We start from the raw sequence: 20,880 nt of genomic DNA on the forward strand, positions 1-20,880 counted from the left end.
TTCTTACTTCTTATCCACCTTGTGTACAAGTGAATTTCCCCGATATGGGATCATTAAAGTTTGTCTTATCTTATTTATAGAGTGAAACCCTGAAATACGTCTATGTGTTTGTGTTGGTAATAAATCACAGAGCGGCATTAAGACTGAATTCTTTTTATTTTTTGTTTTGTTATAGGAAAAGTGCATAGTTGAAGCCCTTTTTCTCTTAGACAGTAACAGTGTAAATCAAGGTCTCCCATGGTACCAGATAGTCCACTTGTTCATCTCAACAATCCAGTTTGGCTTCCACCCGGGAATTATCCAGAACTACTCGTGATTCACGTCACTATTTTCCTTCCTTAAATCTCCTGCCTGCCAACTCCCGAGCGAGAACAACAAAAATCTGAGGAGACATCTGTTGATGTGGAAATGAGCAGCCACTGAAGACTGTTGGGATGAACTCAGCGCGCAGTTGTGATCATATCCAGTTTCTTACACCATATATTCAAAGAGCCTTCAAATTTTTTACAACTAATTCGTGTAATTTCTGATACCGCAAGCACCCTGGAACATAAACCAAGACCCAGATATGCTACTAAAAAGCCATGTTTCTATAACAGGAGCATGAAAAACGATACGGTCAGCGACTAGAGAAACTGGAAACCTACTATCTTGCACTGCAATACAATAGCCAACAATTGAAAACTCGAGATTGTATCAACGATGGGTTGATGCTCCTCCTCTCCCGTCAAGGGTTTCTTTTTTATCTGTTCACTTATTGTATTTAATCTAGCTCGCAAATCTCATCATTTCGTTGTAAAATTATAAACTTATTTTGCAAAACTCTGGACCAAAAATCAACAAATCCTGTAAGAAAAGAAGCTTTAAGTGTGAATGCGAGAAAACTACAGAGATCCTGTTCCCAAGCTGTATTGCTGCTCTAAATAATGAGCTATAAATTCACATTGGCACTGTTTGAAGATGTTCATTTTCTTGTTACCGTAGAGAAGTCGCTGTGAAGTAGAAACTTTGGATGCTGTGATTCTCAGTAAGAAACGAAAAGGCCGTCCCGTCATGTTAACACCTTCAAAAAAAGGATCCAACAACTAAAGTGCTAGTAAAATATCATTCTACTAATAATCAATATACAATAATCATGTTTGTCTTTTAACCACAAAACAATTACAGTACAAGGGATCATCTCAATATGATTAAAACCTATGCTGCTTATGCTGAGTATATTGTTTTACAAAGATCACACCTATCTGACCCTCTTCACCGAGCTGAAATGTGAAACGGACTCTTTAACATCTGTCGCCGCCACCTTAAATCGCTTCTACTATAATAATCAAACCCACGGTTACATGAAGGGACAGACACGGAGTTAATATAAGGAGACGATTTGCTGGATGCAGGCCTGGATGTAAACACAGGAGATAAATATGCCGTGTTATTGCACGCCAAAATCCTTATTCAACCGTATAAATGTGATCAGTATGCTGGTTTTTATATGCGATTAAAATATCGTGTGATATGAAGAGTTTACTGGCACTGTTTAAGAGCTGGAAAGTGGAAAGAGTGGAATGTTTCTGAACTGAACCCGCCACCCTTCGTTACTCAGCAAGCACTCGGATAAGAAATTCAGCAGTGCACAAGGGAACTCTCTGCTACGCCTCCCTCCCTCCCTTCCTTCTTCTTCTTCTCTGTCTCCTCCACCCAGATAACACATTCCTTCATTATGAGCTCCCGTCTGAGCACCAGAACTGGGATCAGGGACTGACTCACAAAGATAACAGACCTCCTGCTTAAAGACAGAGCCCAGCTGATGTATCAACAAGCTGATGTCGTCAGCCAGTATCATTTGGTTTCATCACAGACGTATGTTACATATTCAGTAGTTATTTCTCTTAAATTCAACTTTAATCTTTGAGAAAGTGTCATGATCAAATCTTATCCTAATCTGTTTCTTTGTCAAAAACAACCTCTTGTTTACGTTGTGCGTGTTTTTTGTTTTTTCCTCTTTGTATCGGCCTCATCAATCCAGCTTCGTTTGGGCTCTAGTAACAGGAATCACAGACAAATCCACCCCAAAAACACAGTGGCATTAAAATGAGAGAGAAAAAAGCAGAAAGATATTTGAATGGAGGTCGACAGGGAGATGGCGCTGTCCTGGTCCCAGTAACTAGCTAGCTGTGCAGTTCCAGTTAGAGCAGGTGGGTGAGTGCTGCTTCTCCGGCTCCACTGCTAATCAATAGGTGGTGCTGGAGGCTCTCTTCTGTCGCTCTGCAAACAGAGACAAGAGCATATCAAGATATCACAGAATAAACATTTAGTTTCTGCTCTCTCGACGTATATGCAGGAACCCTGAAGTTATTTTAAAAATACCTGCTAAAACAAGTTCTTCATCAGCGACACACTTTAACTTACGTTTACTGTTAAATGTAAAATAGTAAACAGTTTTAGTTGGAACGCTGTGTCAGTGCCCATCGTCGTTTTGAGGTCAGCGGTAGATGATGAAGCGGCGGCCAATGTAGTAACCACCAGCTGCGGTGAAGGTGTGACTCGGACCAGATGTACAGTCGTGGTCAAAGGTTTACCTACACTTGTAAACAACATAATGTCATGGCTGTCTTGAGTTTACAGTTATTTCTACAACTCTCATTTTTCTCTGATAGAGTGATGGGAACCGATACTTAAAAAAACATTCATGAAGTTTGGTTCTTTTATGACTTTATTATGGGTCAACTGAAAATGTGACCAAATCTGCTGGGTCAAAAACATACATACAGCAATTTGTTAATATTTGGTTACATGTCTCTTGGCCATTTTTTGACTTTCTAAGTCACTAAAATTGCTAATTCATGTTGCTGTATGTATATTTTTGACCCAGCAGATTTGGTCACATTTTCAGTTGACCCATAATAAAGTCATAAAAGAACCAAACTTCATGAATGTTTTTTTAAGTATCGGTTCCCATCACTCTATCAGAGAAAAATGAGAGTTGTAGAAATAACTGTAAACTCAAGACAGCCATGACATTATGTTGTTTACAAGTGGTATGTAAACCTTGACCACGACTGTATAACACGTGTGTACGCACAAAAACATCTGTGCGTCTTTACCGTCATGAAATGACCTCACACAGAGTGGTGGTTTACTGAAGCATTACTTCCCTGTTCATCATACGAAGGTCAAAGTAACCTGAATAAAACACTTTTAATTTCCACATTAGCTGGATAGTTAAACACCCACAATGTTATCCAATCGGTCAGCGGGTCACTGATGTGGTTAACGTCTGTCCTTCTGAGAGGATGTCAATCTAGAGGGAAACACCTTAGTAATGATTAACTCACAACCTCTTGGACAATATAACACATAAAAAACAAGCTAAAAAAATATCTCCAGGGTTTTAATTGTTGCTAAATTGGATTTATCACCTTTTAGATAATCTTGTCAGACATGTAAACACCCGTTTGAAACAGGAAATACACACTGGCTAGGAAAAGTTCACAACAAAAGGAAAAATAATATTGCACAACAACAACAACAACAACAATAATAATAATAATAATAATACTAATAAACTGACAGCTGTCTCTGGTTATTACAGCTGATATTTAAAATGCACAAAGAGAACATAGAGGCTTATTGTTATAGTAAAAACACAGGTGTAAATAATGGCTGTATTCCATTTAGCTGCTTCAGTTCCAGGGCCCTGCGGCTGCTCATGCTGTCATAAACCATCATTAATAATGAGGAGTAACACCTGTGCTTCTCCTTTTCCTACTGTGCCACGTGAAAAAGTCTGGGGCTGTAAAAAGAATAAAATGTGATGACACGACGACAACATCATCGTCTAAAAGCAGAAAAGAAAAGAAACTATACAACACATGCGATAAGAGCTTCAGCAGCCTCTTTGGAGTGGTAATAAAAGATCTGTGATCGTTTAATTTTATGAGCTCACTCCCACAACATAAGCTAAATGCATATTTTTTAACCACCAACTATAAACGTAGGCACATTCTCAGCAATTCATCTCTGAAAAGAAAGAAGTGAACACTTCTATTAACTGGTATTCAGCACCACTAATAATGGCATTGCTTCTTTCTCTTGATTACTCATTTTTATTTCTTAATTTGGGGTTATAGTTTTCATCAGATTTGAATTTTATCTTCGGAAATGACCACACAGACACATTTTGAGTCAAATTAATGTCACGTTAAATGAAAGGCAGAGTGTGATTGGTACTGACATTGTGGGGTCCAGGGGATTTGCCTGTTGGGCGGGGACCCCTGAGACTGGATGGGCGAAACAGAAACAGGAGCAGAGCCAGCACCATCCATCCCATCAGAACCATGGGGAGCGTCAGGTCATCTCCTGCTCCGCCGCCGCCGCCGACTGATCCACCGGGACCCGGCACTGAAAGCAAACACAATAAACAACAACGTCTTTGCACTTCACACGCGTGATCGACAGACGTGCTTCTCATTTGAGAACATGCAGCCAATGGAAAAAAAGGTCTATTGTGGTCATACATACATTCCTGAGGGCAGTCTGTGTCTGTGCAGTAGGACTGAGATTGCCTGAGCTGAAAGAGAGATTACAGAAGGAACACAGTGGATGTAACAGAAGAGCAGAATGGGAGAAATATAAACTCACTGCTTACTGTTACCAACATTCATTCACATACAGATGCTGCGAGGCAGCCACCTGAGCTCTGCCCGGCTCCTAAAGTGTGTGCAGATACTTTAGTTAGTTTGGACAACACCCTTTTCCTCCTTTAAAGCAAAAAAAACAACCCCGAGCTCTGAGCCAACTGCAGCTCGCCATGCAAGTAACACCTGTGGACAAAGAGCCAATGAGGTGACCTGGAAACTGAGACAACATAATAACAAGCTGCGTTCGTTCTTTGAAAGTTAGTTTCTGTGCATTGTTTTTACAAAAACACCTTCTGTTGAGAGTATATTTAGAAGTCCGTGCACACTTGACAGCGCACGGTGCAACAGAGTGACTCGTCTTTGCCAGGCGGGACTCAAGATAAACACTGAGCAGGAACCAGGATACACTGCCAGTCGTCAGCTTTTCATTCCCCTTCCCTACACACACACACACACACTTGCCGGTTGTTTCTCACGTTAATCTCTTTGCTTCTTCCTCTCGACTTCAACAGGAGATATTTTTTTACTTGCATACTTTGAATACTGTCACCTGCCCTTGAATCTAATCTCGGTAAAAAAATCAGAACATTTGACGTCAAACTCGCTGAACCCGCTTGCACGGCTTACCAGGTTGAGGAGACGCCTCATAGCATACTCGTGGGTGCAGATGCACTCGCAAGGGTCAAAGCCTCCCTCTGCCATTTTTCCCCTCACCAAACGTCGTCCACCTGGGAGAACAGGAGGGGACAAAGTGCCGTGAGAGAAACCCAACGCTCCTCTTTCCTGTCCACACTGTGCTCTATTGTTGTTTCACACGCAGGTTTAAAAAGGGAGGAGACTGCTCGGTTAGGGACAGTCAGCACACTCTGTGGCTCGATTATCTCTGTGGTAATCTAGATGTTTGTTAAGAGTGAGGCCTGTCACAGTTATCTCTTTGTTTAAGCCCGGCTGGGCAAACTAATATAAATATTTTAAAAGAAAAATAGGTTATTGAAAGTAATCTAAAACTTTGTTACTGTAAATTGCCATATTTAAACAACAAATAGAATATTTTAATATAGTTAATTCTGGTGATTATCTTCATGGCACGCTTCTCTTTAATAACACTAATTCAGAGTGGCTTTATATGTTGAAAGTCAGTCAATAAATTGGTCCATGAATGCAAGAATTTAGCTAATTGGTACTAATTGCAAGTGTTGCAAGATTTATCGTCCTTAAAAGGAGACACAGGCTCACATGAATACACAGACCACAACATAACCACAAAATTAAACATTAAATAAATTTTTCCGCCCATAAAACTCTCAGTACATGGTGACCGGAGTACCTGAGGAGGCAGCTGGGGTCACAATGTTTGCATTAGTTGTCGGATACAGTCGAAATAAATGCACAGATGTCTGCTGCAGATATGTCCAGGGATATACCAGTTATATAAAGACACTGGTTTGATTGGCTCAATGTGAAGACATGCACAGAATTTACTGTCACTGTTGCAAACTGAGAGTCGATTCTGGTGACGTCCATGTGAAGTCTGGACTGGTTTATCTTTATGGTGCACTTGCCATAAAGACAAACCTCATAATTAACAACACTAATTATGAGTGTCATTCAAAGTAAAGAGCCTGGCAATTAACTGGTCCATAAATTATAATAAATACAGGATGTCTGCTACAGGTTATCAGAGCTGTCCTGGTCTATAAGATACTGAATTTTAGATTAGATTAGATTAGATTAGATTATACTTTATTCATCCCACCACGGGGAAGTTTACTTGTTACAGCAGCAGAGGAAAGAATTAGAAAAAAGTAAAAAAGGCAAAAAAATCAGACCGAAATATCTGTAACCTACAATAAACAGGAAAAACAATCAACCTTCAAAACAGACGAGTAATGAGGATAAAAGTGGCATGATATATAAAAAGAGTATTGTAATGTAAAGTGTGAGAAATATTACAAAAGAAAGTGACCATGATACAAATAATAAATATTATTGCAAGAGTAGTGACCATAATATAAATAATATTACAAAATAAAGTGAGCATAAAATAAATAATATTACAAAAGTAAGTGACCATGATATAAATAATAACTGCAAGACAGTATTGATATTTGATCGGCTGAATTTCAGAGATATGCACAGTTGTATGCACAAATAAACTGTTACTATTACAAACCATGCAGTGTATGAAGGTGCTTTCACTTGTCTTTTATGTTCACTGTCACTACTTCTATAAAAAACCTGTTCTGCATTTCTTGTTTATTTTCTTATTGCAATATATATTATGCAACAAACCCAATGTGGCCCTGCATGTCCATTTATTTGCATAGCTGTAGTTTGCACAAAGTAAATAAGATAGGTCGTGTTTTTTAAATGCTAAAATATAAACACACACTGTCACTGCATGTAAAGATGCACGTTAAATGCTCACTGTCTGCAGGAATATTTACATATAAACAAAGTGTTTCACTGTAGCTGCACCAAACGTTGAGTTTGCACATAAAACATTTTAACATTTAACTAACGTCAGACTTAGCTGGTTGCTAACCTGGCCTTATTTTTTATTTATTTATTTATTTTTAAATCGCCTGCCAACAACAAACATTTGATTCACAGACACATGAGACAGCGAACGGCATCGAAACGGGACTTACTCTGAGCGTTAAAGGTGTTAAAGAGCCGTTTTTAAGCGTGTTTTGAAGCGGCCTGGGCGTCTCTGCTGTCCTGCTAAGCTGCAGACATGTCAACCGACCGACCGACCGTCTGTGTTCGCCTCGACACACGTGAGCCAACCAGCTTCTTCACTAGTCATGCGGCGTTCGTGGACGAGCCGGTTCAAAAGAGCCGCACTGCAAGCATTTTCATTCTCTTGTCAATTCACCAGAGATGTATAAAGTACTGGAGTAAAGGAGTGGAGTAGAAGTACAAGTGCTATATCAAAGAACTGACTTGAGTAGAAGTTGAAGTGTTCTTTAAACACCATACTTAAGTAAAAGTACTAAAATATTCAAAATGTTTTGTACTTAAGTATTGCAAATAGAAGTATGTAAAAAATTGCTACTCAAGTACTGAAAGTAAAAGTACAAGTACTGTTGTTTATAGTATTTCAAATATTTATTAAGGCACAACTTCTAATGCAGAGATGTATAAAGTACTGGAGTAAAGGAGTGGAGTAGAAGTACAAGTGCTATATCAAAAAACTGACTTGAGTAGAAGTTGATGTGTTCTTTAAACACCATACTTAAGTAAAAGTACTAAAGTATTCAAAATGTTTTGTACTTAAGTATTGCAAGTAGAAGTATGTAAAAAATTGCTATTCAAGTACTGAAAGTAAAAGTACAAGTACTGTTGTTTATAGTATTTCAAATATTTATTAAGGCACAACTTCTAATGTTACAGTGTTACAATGTTCATGGTAGAGTTCTATGATTTCCCATGGTCTGTGAATGTGTCTGAATGAATGCGAGAGCGAGGGGGCGGGGGAGCAGGTGAGAGGGCGCGCCTGGGTGCGTCAGGTGTATGATGTACGGCGCACGAGCGAGATTGATGTGAGAGACCGGGACTGACAGTAACCGAGTCCTGTTACCAAACCGTTCAGCAATAAATGCAGGTTTGTTGAATATCGCCTCGTCATTCATCACGCGTCCGGCTGGACGCTACAATAGTAACGAGTAACGATTCAGCGCATGAAAAATGTATCCGAGTAAAAGTATTAAATTCTTCAAAAATATGTAGTGCAGTAAAAGTGGAAGTTGGGGAAGAGTACAGATACTGCATTTTAGTACTTAAGTACAGTACTTAAGTAGTTCCACTTCGTTACTATACATCTCTGCAATTCACAGATTTTTTTTGGTTTAAATATGATTACCAGTGAGGTGTCTGCGCAAAGATGCAAGACCTCCTTTGAATGGATGGATAAGGAGTCAGGTCAAAGGTTAAGCCTTTAGGTGGTCTTTCCTGGTAAGGGGATTTCTTTTGTCTATCTGGTCCTTTGACTTAAGTGACTTCATTGTATGTTTTGCCACGAGCTATTTTAATTGTATGTCATGGGGGGCACAAACTACCTATATAAGGGCTTGTCCTGCATAGGTCGGGAGAGTCTCTTATCATTCGGCCAGGAGCTCTCCAAGTAACGTTTTACTTGCTACGATGCTGAACTTGTTGTAATAAACTTGTAATAAACTGATGTTTACATCAAAAACACAGTAACAAGTTATGTTTTTTTGAAATTGTTTTTATAGGTGCATTCATTGGGCGTTTTCAGGGTTACCCTTTCACAAGGGTCTGTAAACCACCACATTTATAAAGGCTCCTGTCACTCTTCAGCTGTCTCTATCGAAAAATAAAGCTTGAAAAGGCCAAAAAATATCTTTAAAAAACAAAAGACAGTGCTAAATTTGGCTGAATTATGAAGTAGTAAAGTGAAGAGTCGAGTCGAATGATCCGACTCCCTAAAAAGAACCGAACTTCCCATCACCATTCTTCACCACTGACATCCGGGAACTTCAGGAGGAGGCGGGGGCAGGGAGGTGTGAGGGGGCAGATAGGGGCACGGGGCGCTTTAAACGATTCCTATTGGTCCAGAAGTTTGATGGGCAGGAATTTGAGCCAATCACAGTAAAGAAACGATGACACTCTGGATAGTAAACAAACTGCTCATCATACAGAGGCAGACAGACCCAAACATCTGTACAGCTGTGGAAACAAATATAACAAATACAGTTTACAGTATTATTTACATTTATTCAAATACAGTATAAATAAATAAAAATACATTTTAATATTTATTATTGTTTTGTCACATTTTAATTAATATTATGTTATTTATATTTATATATATGTTGTTTATATTTTTAGATTATTTTTTAATTTGGTTTATACAGTTACCAACTGTAGTCTTATACCAGGAGTCTTCAACCAGGGGTTCGTGACCCCTAGGGAGTCCGCAGAGGGACTGCAGGGGGTCCGCCAATTAATAAATGACAGGTTTCACTAAAATAATTTGTGAGATAAAAAATATATAACAAACAGCAGTAATAAGGTACTTTTGACAAAAAAGAAAAAATATATATTTACAAAATAAACGATTCCATTATGCATGCACCTTTTATCAATCATAAACACATACAGGCTAATAACTCAGTTAATAAGGTGAAATAAAAGGTGAATAAAGTAAATGTAAAAGTTATTATAGGCCAAGCTTATAGGACAGTCTCTGTTCTGTTTGTCTCTCGTCCAAGGGGTCCTTGTGCTGAAAAGGTTGAAGACCTCTGGTCTATACAGTTTCGTTTATTTTTAGCCTGTTCCAGCTGACTGGTCATCACAGGGAATGTGATAGACGTGTCTAACCAGTGTCTAGCATGATGGACTCACAACATCCAGAGATAAAATTTTAAAGTCATAAAAAGATCCATACTTGTCCATACTGCCATATTTATATTTATATTTATACAAATAATTCTGTTACTGTATACTGTTTATTCCAATTCCAATACAGCCATACTTACTATACTATTTATCTCCAGACTTGCCACTGTCTTTTCTATTCTCGGATGTCTTTTATCTTATATATCTATATTTTAATTTTATTTTTACATCTTTACTTATATCTTATATTTCATGTTTATTGCAGTTTGCACCGGGATAAGAGGGAAAAGCAATTTCAATTCTTTGTATGTCCTGTACATATAGCAGCATTGACAATAAAGTTGACTTGAGATATTTTCAGGTGATTATACACTAATAAAAACAGAATTTACATATTATATTAAATGTCTATCTTGTTCTGTTATACCTTTAAAAAGCCACTACAATAATTTAAAGCAACTTAAATGTCTAAAGGTTATGAAATATTCAGAGTGAGACAGTGTGTGAACTGTGAATTGTTGATGTGTCAGCAGCTTTAACAACAACAACAATGAAGTAAAAAGTGTATATAGTATAGTGTTTGCTTTAGTTAAGTTATTTTGATGTTTTGAACATTAGGTTATTGTAGCTTGTAGTATTGTAACTCTCATGTGATAGAGGTGAAAGGTCCTATTTAGATCCAGTGTCTAACAAAAACAACAACAACAGTGAAGTAAAATCCCAATGACACATCATATATAAGGTGTAGAAATCAGGTGTTAAATTTAACTTAAATATCAGTCTATGAAATAAACACAGTGTGTGAACTGTGAATAGTTGATGTGTCAGCAGCTTTCTTAATACAAATAAAAAACAAAAACAAAAACAACAACAGTGAAGTGAAATCCCAATGACACATCATATATAAGGTGTAGAAATCAGGTGTTAAATTTAACTTAGATGTCAGTTTATGAAATAAACACAGTGTGTGAACTGTAAATAGTTTATAAATAACTAAATCAATTCTAAATAGTCTCCACATTTGCATGTCTATAAGCCTTGTACTTGTACTGTTTGTGTGTTTGGGGTTAAAAGATGCATGTAAATAAAAACTGAGCCTCTTCTTCTCCATAGTTGATGTGTCAGCAGCTTTCTTAATACAAATAAACAACAACAACAGTGAAGTGAAATCCCAATGACACATCATATATAAGGTGAAGGAATCAGGTGTTAAATTTAACTTAAATGTCAGTTTATGAAATATTCAGGTGAGACATAGTATAGTATAGTATAGTATAGTATAGTATAGTATAGTATAGTATAGTATCGTGGTCCTATTTCGATCCAGTGTCCAACATGATGGACTTTTAAAGTCATAAAAAGATATTTTCAGGTGATTATACACTAATAAAAACACAATTGACATATTATATTAAATGTAACTACAATAAATTAAAGCAACTTGAATGTCAGATTATGAAATAAACTACAATAAATTAAAGCAACTTGAATGTCAGATTATGAAATATTCAGGTGAGACAGTGTGTGAACTGTGAATAGTTGATGTGTCAGCAGCTTTCTTAGTACAAATAAAAAACAAAAACAACAACAACAGTGAAGTAAAATCCCAATGACACATCATATATAAGGTTAAGGAATCAGGTGTTAAATTTAACTTAAACGTCAGTCTATGAAATAAACAGTGTGTGAACTGTGAATAGTTGATGTGTCAGCAGCTTTCTCAGTGTGTGAACTGTGAATAGTTGATGTGTCAGCAGCTTTCTTAATATAAAAACAAACAAAAACAACAACATGTAGGTGTAGAAATCAGGTGTGTTCATGACCTGATGAGAAGTTTTCCAAAGAACATGAACCAATGCAGCAGAACTTCCAGCCTCTTCCCCATTTAACCACCATGTGTGTGTGTGTGTGTGTGTGTGTGTGTGTGTGTGTGTGTGTATATGTTCTGGACTGACTGAGCTGCAGGCGTGAACAGTGAGGTGTAAAGAAGCGGTAGAGAAAGTGAAAGGAGTGTTTGATAAGTGTAAAAACACAAACACACACACAGGCAGGCAGGCAGGCATTCCTCCCCGGACACAGGCACAGACACAGGCCGACAGAGAGGCGGAGGCCCCGGGTCTTTGCTTCCAGGCAGCAGCAGCGGTTGAGCGGACGCAGCCATGGCGAACATCGCGGTGCAGAGGATCAAGCGGGAGTTCAAAGAAGTTCTCAAAAGCGAAGAGGTGCGTTATCAAACATCTGTTTTCTGTCCTGTCACTTTGTTTTAAAACTCGAGCTCACGTGTAAAAGTGTCAGGGCCTTTAAAAAAAAACAAACTTAGCGGCTAAAGATCAGAGTGTCAGGTCCGCCCTCTGCGCTCAGGTGCCGGGGGGCGTGTGAGCAGGAAACACCGGGGATGCGGCAGCTCCGGTCAAACGAGCAGGCCCGGGTTGTTGTTATTTAGATTTTTTTTAAAAACAAACCGATTATTTTACAAAAAAATCAAATTAAAAGGCGGATTAAAAACAATCTTACTGACAGTTAGCAGTGTTTCAGCTCGCTGATGTTATTTTGACATATCATCCACAGTTAGCACAGTTAGCATGTGTTGTTGTTGTTGTTCCCCTCTTAAACACCAGCTTCACTAATTAATTAAATTTAAAGTGTTGCTTTTATCACAGCAGGGTGTGTGTGTTTGTCCACCCCACCACCTGTCGTGTTGTTGTTATTGTGGGGTAACTTTTAGGCAGCTAAACGTGGTTAAATGTCGCTATTTCCCTGAAATAAATCAACTTTTTATGGGTTTTTTAAATAAAATAGATGATGTCAGTTGTTGTGTGTGTGGTTACATGTTTGTCATACTTGACAGAGACATGTTAGAGACAGCTGTGGACTCACTGTGTCTTCATTTGTCCCCCCCCTCTAAACACACAGACAAGTAAAAACCAGATAAAAGTAGATTTGGTGGACGAGAACTTCACAGAGCTGATGGGCGAGATCGCAGGTCCTCCAGACACACCTTACGAAGGTAACACCTCCTCTCACCTGCGCTGTGATCACCTCACGTTGCCGCAAGACTTTGTCACGCTTTAAAGTTCTTCTTTCTTTTCCAGGTGGCAGATATCAGCTTGAAATAAAAATCCCAGAAACTTATCCCTTTAACCCACCAAAGGTACGTGCTGCAGTGTCACACATGCAGACTGATGTCCTGGTTTAAACGTTGCTCTCATCCAGCTTTAGGGACCTCAGTGTTTGAGCTGATCTACTCTAATATACACTTATTGTATTAGGTATTGCTAGTACCGGGTTGGACCCCCTTTTTGCCTTCAGGACTGCCTTAATCCTTCGTGGTATCGATTCAACAAGGTGCTGGAAACATTCCTTTAAAGAGTTTGGTCCATATTGACCTGACAGCATCACGCAGTTGCTGCAGATTTATCGGCTGCACATCCATGATGCGAATCTCCCGTTTCCACCACATCCCAAAGTTGCTCTGTTGGATTGAGATCTGGTGACCGTGGAGGCCGTTTGAGTACAGTGAACTCATTGTCACGTTCAAGAAACCAGTCTGAGATGATACGAGCTTTATGACATCAGGAGATGGGTACGCTGTGGTTATAAAGGGACGGACGAGGTCAGCAGCGATACTCAGGAACGCTGTGGCGTTGCAACGATGCTCAATTGGTACCAGTGATGTGTGGGGTTGATCCAAATTTTTAATGATATTCAGGTCGCGGTCGGTCGGGTCGTTTGAAATAAAGATGCCGAGTAAAGTTTTGTAATTTATGTACAGGGTTCCCACGGGTGCTTGAATTCCTTGAAAATGCTTGAATTTCAATTCAGTGTTTTCAAGGTTGTGAAAATGCTTGAATTTTTTGTGAAGTGCTTGAAAATGCTTGAAATTTGTGTGATGTCTTATCTCAATAAACCAAGAGAAAACAAAAATGTTTCCTAAGCGGCTACGCGCTTGATCCGATACCTTTACATGCAGAACTCAGTTATCATACTCGCTTGGTGTTCTGCCGAGAAATACACCGCTCACAAGCTGAGAATACAAGCCAATTCACAATTAGTTAAAAATCAAAACAGTCAATCTACCACCATATGAAATAATGCTAATTAGATTATGCCATACAGTAGCACCGCTGCGCTTCCCATGACCATTATGGCAAACACAACTAGTAGGCTACCTATTTAAAGGTGCTGGAAAAATGGAAAAACTGGTGCTTGAAGGTGCTTGAAAAGTGCTTGAATTTGTTCATGAAAAAGGTGTGGGAACCCTGTATGTAGTAGACAAAATTTGCTGTGAAATACACAGACTTCATTGGCTGAATAACCGGCGCGAAGATGCCACGAGCGTGGCACGTGGGGCGGTCAGTGGCGTAGCGGGTTAAGCGGCCGCCCCGTGTGTGGAGGCTATAGTCCTCGCTGCAGCTGGCCCCGGTTCGAATCCCGCATCGGACGGCTAATTTACTGCGTGTCATTCCCCCTCTCCCTGCTTCCTGTCTATCTTCAGCTGTACTATCGATAAAGGCATAAAAGGCCAAAAAATAATCTTTAAAATGCGGGTCAGGAAGCGGGTTGGGTACAATATCTCACAATTATTTGCTGCGGTCCGAGTTCGGACGGTGCAGGTCGATCAAACATGGACCCACGCATCACTGATTGGTGCTAAGGGGCCCAAAGTGTGGCAAGAAAATATCCCCCACAGCATTACACCCCCACCACCAGCCTGAACCGTTGATACAAGGCAGGATGGATCCATGCTTTCATGTTGTCGACGCCAAATTCTGACCCTACCAGCCGAATGTCGCAGCAGAAATCGAGACTCATCAGACCAGGCGACGTTTTTCCAATCTTCTATTGTCCAGTTTTGGTGAGCCTGTGCGAACTGTAGCCTCAGTTGTAGCCTCAGTTTCCTGTTCTCAGCTGACAGGAGTGGCACCCGGTGTGATCTTCTGCTGCTGTAGCCCAACTGCCTCAAGGTTCGACGTGTTCAGAGATGTTCTTCTGCATACCTCGGTTGTAACGAGTGGTTATTTGAGTTACCGTTGCCTTTCTATCAGCTCGAACCAGTCTGGCCATTCTCCTCTGACCTCTGGCATCAACAAGGCATTTTCGCCAACACAGAACTGCCGCTCACTGGATATTTTCTCTTTTTCGGACCATTCTCTGTAAACCCTAGAGATGGTTGTGCGTGAAAAGTTTCCCAGCTGACTCATCCTGGGACAAGTCGCTTAGTTTAGTAGTGAAATATCGTGATTAAATGACACGTGGACAGCCGGCATGTTGAAGTGAAAGAGGAAGTCTCACACTGATGAAATCACCGGACTTTCTGAGACGCTGAGGAGTGAAAGACACACCTTCACGTCACGCGATCATAAATCTGGATACTTGTTTATACAGTAAATGTGATACAGTCATTTCACATCGCGATATTGATGTACAGTGTGTATAATGAAATATTAAAGTTTCTAAGTAATAATATAACCATATATTAATGTATTTGGTTTATTCCGTGAGTTTAATACTTAAAAAATCAAATTCTTTGTCACAATAATATAAAAATCTGATGCTGTCATGAAGCAGTGCTGCTCAATGACTCAAAGTCCCAACACGCTGAATATGAAAGAGAGTCTCACACTGATTACGCTGAGGAATGAAACACGCACCTGCACGCAGATGATCGTAAACCCGGATACTTTCTGACTCGTATGTGTGCAGAATATCTAAAAATATCTTCTAAATAAGTTCTTAGTCACGATGGGATGACCTCAACACTAAGATAAGAGAAACTATTGATCCCTCACCGGGGAGATTTCCAGTAAACAAGCTGGGTGAGATAAATACTCTCAACTGTCCTGGTGTGCGAGTGAAAGTAACGTGTCTGTAATTTGATTTCTTTATTTGTTGTTGTCACCTTTACTGCCGTTAATTAACACAGGCGATGTGGCTTCACCTTATTTCTACCTGTGCACTCGGTGGTGGACGTTAGACAGCGAGGCTGACGGGCTCCACTGTCTCGTCATCTCATAATGTTTTGTCACCGCGAGTCACGAATCAGAAAACCTCACGCTCAGCGTGACTCACGCGTCACAGTAAGAGCCTCCTCAGTGACTCAGCGGCAGTTTTAGAATAGATTTTAAAATTTTATTGTTTGTTTTTTGAAGCTCGTAACGGCTCAGCCCCCCGAGCTTCTTCATATCCACACCTGAACACCAGAACACTGAGATCCTCGAGTCAGCTGCTGCTGGTCGCCCCTGAATTAAAACTAAAAACCAAAGATGACCGAGACTTTGTGGCAGCGGCCCCTCGGCTCTGGAATAATTTTCCCTGGCACATCCGATCTGCTGAATCATTCGAGGTTTTTAAACCCTCCTTAAATTTTTATCTTAACCCGTTGTAATTATGGCACTTTATGTATTATATGTATATTGTTTGTATCCACCTGTACAGCACTTTGGTCAACCTCCGTTGTTTTTAAATGTGCTTTATAAGTAATGTTTGAGTTGAATGGAAAGTGTCTGCTACATTACGTCCTGCGACGACTTCATTGATCCACGGACGTTTCCTTGGCCGCGTGTTGTTCCCCGCTCTCTCGTCAGCTGTAGGTTGAAAGTTGAAAGGCGTCCAGAGTTACCGGCGAGTCCAAACCGGGTTCATTCACCGATGCTCCCTCTGTAGACTTGAAACATTTTAAAATAAACAGAGAGAGTGCAGGAATTTTAAAACGACTTCTGTATTTCCTGTAACTTTTGTGTCTTCTGCGGTCGTACACAGTGTGAAAAGTTTGAGAATCCACCCAGAGATGTTGAAGCGACCATGAACAGTCTGTATCGTCTTACTGTTTTTATTGCCGTCATGCAGCCCAACCCTTCCCAAATATCAAAACAAACTCCAAACCAGGACAGGAGTGCATGTAACGCAACGATCGTAACGCACGCTCTAACCTCTCTCACGTCGTCTGTGTCCCTCAGGTGCGTTTCATCACTAAGATCTGGCACCCTAACATCAGTTCAGTGACAGGAGCGATATGTCTGGACATTTTAAAAGACCAGTGGTGAGTGAGACTCGACTGTGACCTGCTGTCCTCCACGTTTCCACCGTCACTCCCACTTATCTGCTCCAACCTCTTTACTCTGTCTCACCCAGGGCAGCTGCTATGACCCTGCGGACGGTGCTGCTGTCTCTACAGGCCCTGCTCGCCGCAGCAGAACCAGACGATCCACAGGATGCAGTAGTAGCAAACCAGGTGAGAACAGACCGTCTCTCTCTCTCTGTCTGTCTTCACGTCACTCACTGAGCTTCCTCTCTCTCTCTTTTTCCATCCTCAGTATAAGCAGAACCAAGAAATGTTCAAACAGACTGCGAGGCTGTGGTCTCACATCTATGCAGGCGCTCCGGTCACCAGCCCCGACTACAAACACAAAATAGACAAACTCTGTGCCATGGGCTTCGACACGGTCAGAACCGCCGTCTGTTTGTGCTGTTCCATGTTTAAGATATTACACAACACCCACATGTAGTCATTCAGAAACAAGGTCCACTTGTAGAGGAGGGTGTATTTAGCATGTCCAGCTGTTGGAGAAGGAGGTCCACTCTGAAGAGCTGGAGGTTTGTGAAGGTAGAGAGGGACGAGGAAAGTTTGGATTGTGGGCAGGATGTTCTGGTGGCTCTTCTGTGGTCGTATCTTCAGGTTTTGGACTGTAAGAGATGCCACTTTGGCATTTTATAGACTAAATAAAACATTGTAGTCATTCTAGTCATTGTAGGGAACGAGGCAGAAAAGCTTCACCCTCGAGCGTCGCTAATTTTTCCAAATGTTTCCCTTTTTATGTGGCCTTCATTTTGTGCATGTGGCACGAAGTCTCTCTCTCTTGACAAATTTAAGGAATTTTAATTTTTCTAATAAAACACTGTGAAAAAAGTTCACTGCCCCTCTGAAGTCATTAAGGACAAAAATGTCCACTTTCCAAAGAAAAGAAAAAATGCTATAAAAACTTTACAAATTTATATTTTTTCTGCTTTTCTTTCTGCATAAATTTCTTGAAACAACTTCAGCCTTGCTCAGAACTACCAAACATTCAATCATTTTGAGGATTTGAACCCCTTTAAATGTCAGTTTGATCACTTTATATTTATGAAAAAAGGGAAACGTCTCATTGTTTGTGACACTAAGTCATAAACAGGCATGAAGTTTTAGGTTTTATGCAGAAGGAAAAAAAGTTTTGTAGCAGTTTTATTTTTTTGGACTGACGCACGAGGGTTGAAAAAGCTGCTCTGACTCATCCGTTCAGTTTGTATCGACTCAATATTTCACAAGTACTTTTATTTATTTATATGTTTTCTTCACACAGAATGCAGTAATAGCGGCCTTGTCTTCAAAATCCTGGGATGAGGAGACGGCGACAGAGCTGCTCCTCAGCAACTGAAACCCAGCCAGGTGTGAAGATCCCAAAACTCCCTTCATCATGCATCAGCTCCTTCTCCTCCTCCTCCCTTCTCCTCCCCCAACCAACCAACCATTGCCTTTTTTGTTTCGTTACACAGACGACACCCTCCTCCTCTCTCCCTCCCTTCATACTCACCACACTACAGCAGTCTGAGCCTTCTTTTATAGCAAAGTTTGTTCGGCTACAAACTCGACACCGGTAGCACCACGAGTCGCCAATATGCACACCACCCTGTTGCCTGTCTGACCTCCTCCCCTTCTCTCCACCTCCCTCCCCTTCTCTCCACGACATCTCTCCTTTTTTCTGCCTGCTAACTCTCAAAGTGTGTATCCTCGTAATAAGCCACCAAAAAAAAAATCGATCATACATCTCGTCTTCCATACCGGCTGTGAAACTTTTTGTTTTAATATTGCAAAGAATCAAAACGCCTGCCACTGCCTGGTGGATGTTCAAGTGTTAAAAAAAAAAGAACGTGAAGGACGTCCTGCACGCTGCTCTCACAGTTTAATCAACATTTATCAGTTTAAGACCTTTTATGTCAGATTATCCTCTTTTATGGACATTTAAATACGATAAAAGGTCGAGCTGGACTTAAAAACGCGTTGTGCACGAGCAGTGTGACGGACTTTTCCTGAGCAGTTTGATGAAGATGCTTCAATCATTTTGCAGAAGTTTGGATGTACATGTTTTTGTTTTTTTTTGGGGTCTGTAGAGTTAGAAACGATCACGCAGACATCCTGAAACATCTGCCCAGAAGGAAAAACTCTGTAAATAGACGCGTGTAAATTTGAAAATACAAAAACGGGGATATACTTTTTTTCTTACATGGCATTGTAAAACAAATTATTTTAAATATAAACTATGCCTAGTTTACAATTCTATGGAGAGATATCTTTTTAAGCTTTTGTGATGCCTCTGATTGATTGTGTTGTGTTTTTCGGGGGTGGCACAGCCAAAGTCCTCGCCCTGATGGCATCTGACGGTCATCACCACCATCCAAACCTCGTGTCTTTTATCGTCCCCCGCATGTTCGACGCTGCCTTTATTATTTTATTTGGCCAAATGATGTGGTGACGGTGGGGGGGCAAGCGACCTAAGCACACACACACGGTCTGGCGTGGTATCCACAGGGAACCAAAGTCTGAACACATTCGTCGGGCGCCCCTCCGAGAAGAAACGCGCGATTCTTGAACGTCTTTGAATGAGTTTATTTTTTTTTTGCGATGCTGTGGTTTTGTTTTTAAACTCCGGATTAGCTCGGCCTCTCAGTCCTGATGTTGATCATTAAGAGGGGGTGGAGCTTTGTCGCTCAATCACTGATTTAATCCAACAATCCAACAGGTGACAGACACGCTTTACCACCAGGTAAGAGGCTGGAACTCCTCTGAAGCAGGCCTGCACAGTGTGTTCACACGTGTTGATTGGAGGTACAGACTGTAAAGAAACACTCACACACGGCCTTTTCCCTTTTGACTACCTTACGCTTGCCCCTCCAGCCTCCTACCAACACAGTGGCATACTGCAGTACATTACACGGTACAGTACATGGAGTTATCGTGCGCCCTCTCTCTCTCTCTCTCTCTCCGCTGACACAGAGCCAAAAAAACAAAAATGTAAAAGTTCAGTCGGGGGGGTTGGAGGTCGAACGCGCACGTCATCTCCTTTACTTGTAAATAGTCGGGTTCTTGATTCAAAAGAGCCGTCTTGTCACTAGAGTGCACCATTGATGGCTGGATCTATATTTTGTAAGAAAAAGAAAGGACAAAAAAAGGATTCTTCCCCCCCCCGGTGTTCTCACGATGTACAATATTGCACGACGATGAAGCGTAAAAACAAAAAGAAAAGGAGCTGTTGCATCTCTCCGTTTCAACCGAGACTTATTTTTCCTCTTTTGTTTCCTTGGAAGTAAGCATCAGCAGTATATATATAAAAAAAAAAAGCATGGTTATTTATTGTGACAGTGTCATGTTTCTTTGATTAAAAAAGTAAAAAAATTAAGTCCAGAGTTTGTCGCCTCTTTCTTTGTTTGTGTGATGAAGACAAACGCACTGCATGGTTTTAACATCTAAAAGCATTTATTTTCTGGAAAAGAAATTAAATATGATCATGAAGAATACTACATCAAAAAAAAAAAAAAATTGTCGTCAACACAAACCCGCAAAAGATTTCCACTCACTCAATGCTTGAAAAGCACGCGTTACCCAACAAAATAACAAGTACAAAAAATATATAATTGTAAAAGATGAACAAAAACCTGAACACATACTGTACTTGTGTAGTAATATATCATTTATGCATTCCAAAGTGAAGTACTCAGCAGTAAAAAAACAACAAAACAAAACAAAAAAAAGCTCCGTTTCGAGGCCTCCGACCTCGGAGCACAGTCTCCAGAACTGTTTAACAGCTTTTTAAATCTGTCTGAATCAAAAAAGGCTCTCGAACGCGTC

At 40.3% G+C, this 20,880-nt stretch overlaps 2 protein-coding genes across 2 annotated transcripts; one reads left to right on the forward strand and one right to left on the reverse strand.

The window, feature by feature from the left end:
- Nucleotides 1-137: 137 nt before the first annotated feature.
- Nucleotides 138-7,441, reverse strand: smim14 (small integral membrane protein 14). Its single transcript, XM_010750614.3, has 5 exons — nt 7,289-7,441; nt 5,265-5,365; nt 4,519-4,567; nt 4,232-4,398; nt 138-2,262 (listed from the first exon to the last, which is right to left on the reverse strand). Exons 2-5 carry the CDS (start codon nt 5,337-5,339, stop codon nt 2,224-2,226), a joined length of 330 nt encoding a protein of 109 aa, XP_010748916.1. The 5' UTR covers nt 5,340-5,365; nt 7,289-7,441; the 3' UTR covers nt 138-2,223.
- Nucleotides 7,442-11,910: 4,469 nt separating this feature from the next.
- ube2kb (ubiquitin-conjugating enzyme E2Kb (UBC1 homolog, yeast)) lies at nt 11,911-20,659 on the forward strand. The gene is made up of 7 exons (XM_010750613.3): nt 11,911-12,223; nt 12,915-13,008; nt 13,094-13,152; nt 16,958-17,040; nt 17,133-17,232; nt 17,315-17,443; nt 18,338-20,659. Exons 1-7 carry the CDS (start codon nt 12,161-12,163, stop codon nt 18,410-18,412), a joined length of 603 nt encoding a protein of 200 aa, XP_010748915.1. The 5' UTR covers nt 11,911-12,160; the 3' UTR covers nt 18,413-20,659.
- Nucleotides 20,660-20,880: the final 221 nt, after the last annotated feature.

Source organism: Larimichthys crocea, unplaced genomic scaffold, assembly GCF_000972845.2.
Source record: "Larimichthys crocea isolate SSNF unplaced genomic scaffold, L_crocea_2.0 scaffold539, whole genome shotgun sequence".
In the NCBI taxonomy this organism is placed as follows: domain Eukaryota; kingdom Metazoa; phylum Chordata; class Actinopteri; family Sciaenidae; genus Larimichthys; species Larimichthys crocea.